The sequence below is a fragment of the Anastrepha ludens genome, chromosome 5 (genome assembly GCF_028408465.1).
Source record: "Anastrepha ludens isolate Willacy chromosome 5, idAnaLude1.1, whole genome shotgun sequence".
Classification (NCBI taxonomy): domain Eukaryota; kingdom Metazoa; phylum Arthropoda; class Insecta; order Diptera; family Tephritidae; genus Anastrepha; species Anastrepha ludens.
In genome coordinates, this window is record NC_071501.1 from 31,070,340 (window position 1) to 31,081,340 (window position 11,001).

The 11,001-nt window shown below is 39.2% G+C and overlaps 1 protein-coding gene across 1 annotated transcript; it reads left to right on the top strand.

Annotated features, from left to right (window-relative positions):
- The first annotated feature begins 8,189 nt into the window (after nucleotides 1-8,189).
- On the top strand, nucleotides 8,190-10,208 carry LOC128864620 (piggyBac transposable element-derived protein 4-like). Its single transcript, XM_054104380.1, has one exon. It carries the CDS (start codon nucleotides 8,436-8,438, stop codon nucleotides 10,206-10,208), a length of 1,773 nt encoding a protein of 590 aa, XP_053960355.1. The 5' UTR covers nucleotides 8,190-8,435.
- The last annotated feature ends 793 nt before the right edge of the window (nucleotides 10,209-11,001 follow it).

An 11,001-nucleotide genomic window follows, 5' to 3' on the forward strand; every position in this document is an offset into this window, starting at 1 on the left:
CATTAAAACTTCTTACTTCTGCTGACATTGCTAGTGAAATTATTACCATGGAGGAAATTTGTCATGAATTTCTTGGGTCTATGAGCGCGATGTGCAATTATATCTGGCGCATAGTGGCAATCATCATACGAACATACCCACATAACCCCCACATTTGTATTTATATGGAGCATGGCTGTCCATTAAAACAAAAAAAAAAAAAAAAAAAAAAAAAAAAGGGAAATCATTACTCACATGAATATAAATAATTTGAATGGTTAAGCAGCAACTTTTTCGAGAACTAAGTTGCACTCCGAGCTACATACTTATATTTCAACATATACAGGTATATGTGTGTGTGTGGTTTTTGTTGGTGTACCTTCGAAAAATGAGCGCAACCGCAGACATAGAAATACACTTTTCGTGACACTCAACGTCATTTACTCCATTAGGAACCTTCGTAACATTTTTATTTTGTCATATTTTTTTTCTCGCTTGTTTGAAAAAGAAAATTAATGTCAAATATTTGATTAGCCTCATTAAAGTGGCGCCTGGCCTATTTTTCCCATACATTCTCAGCATTAACTGGTACTAGCTGAGTTTGTGTGGCATATATTCAGGCGCAAGGCCACATTTTTCACCGTTTTACTTGTAGCGGGTGTAGCAAAAGATGTTTAAATGTGGTTAGGGATGAGAGAGAAAATTTGTTTTTCCTATTAATAAAGCAAGAAGGCGTAATTACATCCATACATTTTTTTCGCCCTCACTTTTCTTTTCAACTCATGGTTCACTTGGCTAAACTTTCGTTAACCTTTGCTATGTTGCGTGGTGCTATTTTTTGTTTATTTTGCACGTATTTAATCCCATTTATAAATAAAAAGATATTTACCTGTGAATCCTTTCATTTGCACTTTTACTACGTTTTTTTATTGGTGGCCCAGCCATTGTTGAGTAACCTCCTCCCAGTAGTAATATTTGAAATCGACTTTTTTTAACTTTAAATTATTTTTTAAGCAGCTCAAAGTTTACCTCTCCTTGGTTGCATCTGAAGCATTCAATGTGTTCAAGAATAGTGTTCCGATTGCTTCGAGGATAGCTCTTTTTTGGCATACCTACAGTACTCGCATGTATGTAAGTACAGAGGTAGGTGCCGTTCTTTTGTGCTACATTTTGTTCTATACAGCTTTTGTTCTAGAGGATTAATATATTTCTCCTTTTGGAGATAGAGTATTTAAATAAAAGGTAACACCTAATGATTTTTGTTTATTTTATATTCCATTTGTTGTAGGAGTATTAAAGGCAATGCCCTATTTCGACAAATAAAAGCAAGACTGATCGGCATTGATGAGAGATCATTGCATATCGCAGAAGTTTTAACGGTAACAATCTCTGATGAAGCAGCCCTCGGCATATTTGAGAGAAGAAATCTGAGGAAATACGGACCTTTCGTATTGGCAACAGCGAATATCGTAGGCAATGGAGCAAAGAGTTGTATTGGGTTTTCGACGACATATATATATACCTATGAAATGAGTATTTAAGCTTTTAGTCCATATATGTCACTAGGAGTATTTTTAAACCTTCCCAAATGTCTTGTTTTTTCCGTATGTCATCTGTCAACAATATTCAGTTCATTGTTTGTTACATTTCATACAACAAGGCATTTTTGTCGCTCTTAAAAATGTCGAATTTCATGCCTTCAAACTATGTACGACTTGCGGACATCGTTCATTTTCTGTTATTAATTGAAGAAAAACGCTTCTCATCAAATGCTATGGTAGAAGCTTGTGGTGGACATGCTCAAAGTAGAGCACAGTGCTTCAGGTGGTTTGAAAACTTACGAAGTGGTGATTTTAGCGTGGAGAACGAGGACCGTGGCCGGCCACCGAAAAAGTTTGAGGACGCCGATTTGCAAGCATTGTTGGATGAAGATGATGGTCAAACGGAAGAAATGATGGCAGAGCAGTTGAGAGTGACCCAAAAAACCATTTCCGAACATGAAAGACATGAGCATTATTTTAAAGGCCGATCGGCGTCACAAAGTAATTTTTCTTGATGACAATGCACCGCCATATCGAACAAGAGGGACCCGGAAATTGGTGGAGACGTACGATTGAGAACCGCTGGTGCTTGCGGCTTACACAGCAGACTTGGCGCCCTCCGATTATCATTTGTTTGCATTGATGGACCACGCACTTTCCGAGCAGCGCTTCAATTCTCATGAAGAAGTCAAAAAATGGCTCGATGGCCAAAGACGGCCACTTTTTTTGACGCGGCATCCACAAATTGCCTGAGAGATGGGAAAAATGTGTCGCTAGCTATGGCTATTATTATGAAGATTAAATTTGTCACCATTTTTTGTTAATAAACGTTTAAAATTGGTAGACATTGCCAATACAGATCCAGCTGAATCGTTGAATAAATAAAGCAACGCTGACCAAATAATGTTGAATGATGCAAGTGCTACAATCCTCCATATATTCAATACAATGTTTGCTGCTGCTAATAGAAGAAGTCCTCTTCCTTTGCATTGGATAGTTAAAGTCGAGAAGAGCTTGCCATTACATATTTGGTGTATTTTTCTGGTGCCAATTAAGTGAGGAAGTAGAAACGCCTCGGCCAAATTTACTTAGGAAGCTACTGCACAACTCAAGAAGACGATTATTAAAGGGGAAAGCTATTTTTTTTCTTCTCTGAATAATGAATGTGCTCCAGCAGATATTTTTTGCTTGCAAATTGAAATTTCTTGCTCGATTTTCTTGAAATTTGTTGCAGAAGCTCTACTATTAGGTACGCAATTAAGTTCTCGCTGTTTGATGGAAATACAACTTTATTTTGAAAAAATGGTTACAAGTGCATCACTGAAAGTATTGCCCATCTCTGGCTACTACTTTTTCCCATCTTTCTGGTAGATCTCGTATACCATCGTGGTAAAACTGTTCATATTTTAAGGCTATTCACGGATCAAGCCGTTTTATTATGTCTTCATATGAATGGAACTGCTGGTCAGCTAGACCATGTGCCATCGATTGGAATAGGTGATTATCGGACGGCGCAATATCTGGAGAATATGGCGGGTGGGGTAGGATTTCCGATTTCAGTGTTTTCAGGTAGGTTTCAGCAGGTTTGGCAACGTGAAGCCAAGCGTTGGTATGCTGTAGAATCACTTTTTCATGCCTCTCCGCGTATTGCGGTCGCTTCTCGCGCAGTGCTCGCCTCAATCGCATCAATTGAAGTCAATATCGATCCCTAGTGATGGTTTCGCTTGGTTTTAACAGTTCGTAATAAATAACACCAACTTGGTCCCACCAAATACATAGTATAACTTTTGCAGCGTGAATATTCGGCCGAGACGACGACATAGAAGCATGACCGGACAGTCCTCATTACTTTGTTTTCTTTGAATTGCTGTAATGAATCCAATTTTCATCAGCCGTCACCATGCCATGAAGAAAACCCTTCCTTGCTGCTGGAGCAGTTGTTCGAAGGCGAAAAATCGACGTTCACCATCCCTTGGTTTTAACTCATAAGGAACCCAAGTAGCCTGTTTCTGAATCATTCCCAAAGCATGCAATCGCTTGGAAATAGATTGGCGGGTAACTCCTAATACTGAAGCAAGCGACTTAGGCCTTGCATTTGACAAGGATCCGCATTGAGCAGTGCCTCCAATTCAGCGTCTTCGAATCTTTTTGGCCTTCCTTCACGCGAACGGAAGTCAACATTAAAATCAGCGTCTTTGAAGCGACGGAACCAATCTCGGCACGTTGTTTTACTTAAAGTAGCACCTCCATAAACTGTTTGTAGCTCTCGATGCGGTTCAGCCGCCGTTTTTTTTCGATTGAAAGAGGAAAATCTACACTTCCCACAAATGACGATTATTCGACTAAATCACTAATGTGTCAAAGCAGTTTCTTCATCATATGTCTACAGGGTTTGATTGAAAAGTAATGAGCCTTCCCGCGCGGAGCGTCAGCCAAGCGATCAACCGAATCAGCTGGTGGGGGAAAATGATCGTTGGATCTTCCGCTTCCACATGAAACCGGTTCCAGGTCGCTGGCAACAGCGGTGCAGTCAACATTGTTGGAGCAACGTTACTCGATCAAATTTTGCGTAAAGCTAAACAAAACGAGTACCGAAACCATTGGGCCACTCAAGGAGGCTTACGGGGACCAATCTCTGTCCAGTGCCCAGGTAAAACGGTGGCACAAGTCGTTCAAGGAAGACTGGAAGGCCTTCTACGACGCAAACAGACGAAGATGTGAACCGGGGGGAAGATGCGGATTCCGGTGCTTCCCCACCCTCCCTACAGTCCAGACCTGTCCCCTCCGGACTTCTTCTTGTTCCCGCGCCTGAAAGAAAGCTGAAGGGGAGGCGTTTCGACTCCATCGAGGCGATCCAAAAAACTGTGACAGCCGAATTGAAAGGACCGCTACCAGCGGTGTATTGACGCTCAAGGGTTCTATTTTGAAGAATATTAGTTGTATAAGCCAAAAGGTTTAATAAAACTGCCTAAAAAAAATAAGGCTCAACATGACTAGACAGTCTACTCATTCAGACCACTGATGCATAGGCAATAGAAGGTCTTATCATAACCATATAGATCCATAGTACCTTGCTAGGAGAAAGATCCCACGTTTTCCCAAAGATACCTTTGCACTGCCAGAAAGCTGTCAGTGCTTTGGATGTCTTTTTTTCAACGTGTGATTTCCATAGGAGCTTACTATCGAGGATTACTCCAAGATATTTAATTTCCTTGTATAGCTGGATTGTGGCGCCTTTTAGCTTAGGCAGAACGAGTCCATCAAGCTTCCTCCTTCTGGGGAAGAGGACAATGTCAGTCTTAGTGGGATTTGCCAATAGCCCATTCGCACAGCACCAAGTCTCAATCAGATCCAGAGTTTTCTGCACTTTCCTGCAGATGTTCATAAGCGAAATTCCTGTTACTAAACAGGCGACATCGTCCGCATATGCTTGTGCGTAGCCTCGCGAATCGTTTAAGGTGATGAGTAGAGGATCGATTACCACGTAGCAGAGCAATGGAGACAGCACACCGCCTTGGGAGCAACCTCTATTAACTCCGGATGACACCAGCAGATCTTCCTCTGCTCGTACCGAGGCAATTCTTTGGGCCAGCATCGAACGAGTCCAATTCACTAGCACCCGGTCTACGCCGTGTCTACTAGCAAAGCACTTTACTTAATTTATAATGAATATTTCAACTTAAAATTGCACAGCTCGTTGCCATAAGTGCCGAAATGACTATTAGAATTCCACAAATTGTGAAGTTAAGAAAGAAAAAGAAACCTATACGGCAAATACAGGAAGAAAAGGGGTAATCGATTCATTTGGTTCACACATGCTTTCATTACATACATGCAAATGAAATATTTAACAACAACAAAATATTAGGATTTGAATGGGTTAAAGAAAAAAATTCCCATGAAACCCTATCACACAGCCTTTATGTAAATGGAATGCCCAAAAGTTTTTTACGAAGGTATAATAAATTTATGATGAGCACAGAACTTTGAAATGAATATTTAATTATTTAGTATGAAATTTAATTTGAATTTAATTATAACTTCAATTCAATTTAACCCTTTGTCATGGCAAGCCACCATTCTTTGCTGACGCATCCACAACTTAGGTAATCATAGACAAGAACCCATTTGCCATATTTCACAGGGCAGAACAGAACATATATTTTCATTTTATTCCCGATTACATGAGTGACAAGCCGAAAGGTATTGCGAAAAGCAACAACAGCAATGCGAATGAGTGAAAAATTCCCAAAATGCCAAAAACGAATTTAATGTAAAATTTTAATTAAAATGAACACTTGTCAATCAAGAGAGCAACCGTAATGATACCGAAAGACTGAAGAACACAGTCAAACAGGCAGATGTGTGTGTGTGTGAGTGAGTTTATGGATATAAGCATGTACAAACATATCTATATGTACGAATGTATGTGTATTTGTATGTGCAGCTGTATGAACAACACAACTCAGAAGCTTCATATATCATAAGTGCGAATGGGAAGTGGAACCGAAAATCGCATGATGAGTCGTATAAGGATAATAAGCACAAAAGGAGCGAATGAGTGAGTGAGTGAAAGAGAGAAAGAGCGAGAGTGTGGGCTGGACACGGACATTGCAAACGACAGATCATCTGCCATTTTACAAATAAATATTATTTTGCGCTTCACACTGTACGGTACTTCTCAATATTCATACTCAAATATTATTGTTGTTTTTGTTGTTTGTTGCTTGTGTGACTGTGCTTATCTTGTACTGTCCTGCCCAATGCATCGCATGTGTGTTAATTAAGTATTTGTACGCACGCACAACCGAAAAAAGGAGAATACGCAGCATCATTTAAAAAAGACAAATGTACAGGATATTCGCAGCAAATTAATATTTGTAAAAACACGCAAGTGTGTGTGTGTGTGTGTGTGCGTGTGCTCGTGTGTGGATATGTGACTTTCCAATATCATACATTTGTGCTATTATCTTTCTCAGTAGCCGGTAGAATATACAACTTTTGTGTCAGTACGCATGTATGTGTGTGTATTTGCATGTAGCGTGAAAGAAAGACCATGAAGGACACAACAACAACCACAACACGTAATACAGGTTATGTTAAATAGTGCAGACAGTCGAAATCGACACCCGCATTGGGACCATTAGACCACCTTCATGACGAGGCTGCATGCAATCAAAAGGATTCCTGCAGATTGACGAGATATTCACGTATATATATCTCGTATAATATATACATATGTACATACAGTGGCTTACATAAGGCCTACATTTCTTAGAAATAGTTTATACTTGCCCTATTGACTGGTACTACTACCATTAAATGTTTCACATCAGTTTCTATTAAGCCTAGAAATTCCCTGCCTAAGGTCGAGAATTGGTTGAAGGTCCTCGCCTCAGTTGAAAAAACAATTCGATTTGTTTTTTTTTTTTTGCTTATTTATGTGGATTAAATATTCAAAAATGTCGTCCCCAAACAGTTTTTCTAAACTCTGAATATTTATGGAGATATAGCCATTTTGGCATTGCAACCTCTAGAAGGAAGGCGCAATTTAGTTTTCTCGAAAGAAAATTTTTCAAGCTGGCGACACAGATACAGCCGGTTCTACTGCACCGATTTCGATTAAGGGGACAGATACCTGTAAACGGCCATATTTTCCCCGATTTTCATTAAAATTATTTAAAATGAATATATTGACTTCATATTTTTTCAAAATTGGCACACAGTATATTTGTACGCTCACCATTCACAGTAACCGTTTGGCCCGCGACGTCTTCGAAGAAAAAGGGTCCGATGACTCCTCCAGCGAAAACAGCACACCATACAGTGACGTTGAGCGGGTGTAATGGCTCTTCGTGGGTTACACGCGGATTTTCAGTGCCACAGAAGCGTAAATTTTGCTTATTTACGTACCCGCTAAGATGGAAATGGGCCTCATCACTCATGATCATTTTTGATGAAAAATCATCTTCCTCTTGGTGGTGATTAAGGATGGCTTGAGCGTATGTTAGACGCGATTGGCGGTCAGCAGCTAACAGCGGATACACCGTCTGGACTTTGTACGGAAACATCTTCAAATCTTGTACCAAAATTCGCTGTAAAGACCGTCGACTGATACCCTTTTACGTGGCACGTCGTCTGGTCGATGTCGACGGCGCTTCCATGACATCCTCGGCTATAGCAGCAATATTCTCTGCAGAACGGCTACTCCGGGGTCTGCCACGCCTGGCAGCATCTCGTGTTGTGCCAGTCGCTTCGAGGCAAGTGGCTAAACGTCGCAGTGTTTCACCAGTAGGCGTTGGACGGCGAGGGAATCTGCGACGAAATTCTCGTTGTGCCAAAGTCACCGACCGATTATTGGTCAAATAAATAGTCAGCAATATTCCGGGTTCTGGAGCAGTGTAGCGTAACATTGTTTATTAACGTGTATTTCGCATGTGTTTAGGTACTACACAAATGTCAAAACAGAACTGACATTAGGGCCCAATCGCAAAATTTATAGCATTTTCTGATAGGAGCATTACTTTAGCGTCACCTGGTGCATTAAAATAATATTAAACATTTTTTGTTTGTTTTTTTTTGTTTTAATTATTTAAATGGCGGATGTACACTTAACCCGGCGAGCGTAAGGTTGGGTGAAATTCACCCAGCCTGTAATAAACCGTTTGATATTTTCTATTCCGTACGTCAAAATAAGTTGTGCGTCTGAGTAGCTGCGCGGGGGGAGGTAGGCATTCGTTGTGTTTCATGCCGCAGTTGACCGCCGACTGGCGAGGTGTTTAGATGTTGTCAAAGTTGCGGCCGGGTAAGTTTCACCCACCTTACGCTTCGTGTTACAAATTCGAGTAAATACTTTTTGTTTTATATTCGTTATATTTTAGTTTTTATTTTTTTTTTTTCAGCTAAATAATTAATATGTCATACGAAGAAACCCAAAGAAGATTATTGAGGGTTTTCGAAGCAGCTGATCAGGATGATTCTTGTGATGATTCTGGTAGTGACTTCGAAATTGATAATGTTGGCCAAAGAAGCTCTGAAAGTGATTCGGAACAAGAGGTAGGATTACCGAATGAGGAAGAAAACGAAGCTGAGGGATCTGAAGAACGTGAAAGCAATGATAACAGACCATATTTTACTGGAAAGAATGGTACAAAGTGGTTTAGTGTACCAGAAAGGTCTAACGTGCGTACGAGATCAGAAAACATTATAAGGGAAAGGCAGGGCGTAAAAGATATTGGCAAAAATGCAAAGACAGCTGTTGAATGTTGGAAACTCTTTCTTACTGATGAGATTTTGCAAGAAATATTGTTACATACAAATAGTCAAATAAATCTGAAGAGAACTGCTTGTGAAAATAGTCACGTAAAGAAATATATCATGGCAGACTTGTCATCGTCAGAATTAAAGGCTTTTATCGGTCTCTTGTATCTTGCAGGACAGTTCAAAGCAAATAAGCTGAATTTGAAGGATCTGTGGATAAGTGATGGATCAGGGGTTGAGATTTTTAGGACAACGATGACTTTGAAGAGATTTCAATTTATTCAAAACTGTTTACGGTTTGATGATAAGAATACTCGGAGCGAAAGAAAAGCTACTGATAATTTGGCTGCCATTCGTTCTTTTTTCGAGAAGTTCGTAGCAAATTGCCAAATTGTTTATACACCATCTGAGTATACAACTATAGATGAACAACTTCCATCGTTTCGAGGCCGTTGCAGTTTTCGCCAGTATATGCCCAATAAGCCAAACAAATATGGCTTGAAAATATATGCCTTGGTTGATGCAAAGTCGTTTTACGTCATCAATCTTGAAATTTACCCAGGAAAACAACCAACAGGCCCTTACGCTCTCAGTAACAAAGCTTATGATGTTGTGGACAGACTTGTGGCTCCAATTTCCAAAACCAATCGCAATGTCACCTTTGATAACTGGTTTACCAGTTATCCGTTGATGTTACACTTATTGAAAGAACATCGTTTGACAAGCACAGGCACTGTTCGAAAAAATAAGCCCGAGATTCCAAGTCAGATGCTCCAAACGCGTAACCGAGAGATCCCCAGCACAGTGTTTGGATTTCAAAAGGATATATCTTTATTGTCCCATGTGCCAAAAAAAAACAAGGTTGTTTTGTTGATGTCAACATTACATCACGATGATAGCGTTGTTGCTGATACTAATGGCACACAAAAACCAGAAATGATTATTTTTTATAATCAGACCAAGGGAGGCGTTGATGTTGTAGATGAGCTGTGCACCAACTACGATGTTCCGCGAAATACAAAGCGCTGGCCAATGGTGATTTTCTATGCAGTTTTGAACATGGCTGGTATAAATAGCATAATAGTTTACAAGTCCAATAATAGTAGCAATTTGTCACGCCGAAATTTTCTTAGAGACCTGGGTATTGGATTGGTTTCAGAACATTTACAAAACAGAAAGGAAAATCAGCATTTACCCCGAGAGCTTCGCAAACGAATTCTGGACCAAGTGGATGAACCCTCACACTCACAACGACCTCCAAATAAAGTTCCTAAGCCTATCAGGAGATGTCAAATATGCCCCACTAAAAAAGATCGCAAGACTAAACACACTTGTTATAAATGCAATCGCTATTTATGTATGGAACATGCTGTTTTCACGTGTCAAGATTGCGCTCAAACTGAAGATGATTACGAGAACTCTGAATAACTATATAGTAAAAGTTTTGATCTCATATGTTTCCTAATTTTATAAGCTAGAAGTAAAAGCTATTCGTTTTGTTTTTTTTTAGTTTCTTTTTTTTATAAAATTATAATACTAAGTGTTACACTTTGTTTAAATGAAAGAAAATATTTTTGTTAATTTCATAAATAAAGATTGAAAAATATTTGTTTGCTTTATTTTTCCTTCCCAATCAGTTCTTGGGTTATTACATAATTGTACTAGTAAATAAAAACATATAAAAATATTATGAACACATTAAAATATCTAGCTCAATATATGGGTTTGTTACACCCAGCTTACGCTCAATGTAATAAATATTAACCTTACGCTCGCCGGGTTAATTCTTGCAGGAAGGTCACAGCGGGGCTTCTCAATCGGCGGGCATTGTAGCATCGGCGTCAGTGACCTGAACACAAAACACGAAAGATTTTTTTCTTTATTAATGTCATAATTTCTATATGAATTTAAAAAAATGGAAAAAAATCGCGAAATAAAATGCTTAAAAAAATTTTTTTTTTGGGCGAATTTTCCTACTATTTTTCCTTCGAAGAAATTATTCTTTCGAAAAATTTTCAAAAAATTGTAAATTCACATAGAAAGTAATATCATAGAAAAGATGTGTGCAAAATTTCAGGGAGATCGATCAATAATTTTCGAGTTGCCGTATACGCCAATTCGAAAAATATAGTTTTACGAAAACACGTCTAAAGTTTGAATACAACATAACTATAGCTCTCCCAGCGCTCGAACGCAAAGAATAGAGTTGTCACGGTTGACG

Excerpts from the sequence above, each read along its gene's own strand:
- LOC128864620 (XM_054104380.1), top strand. The coding sequence starts at position 8,436 with ATGTCATACGAAGAAACCCAAAGAAGATTATTGAGGGTTTTCGAAGCA.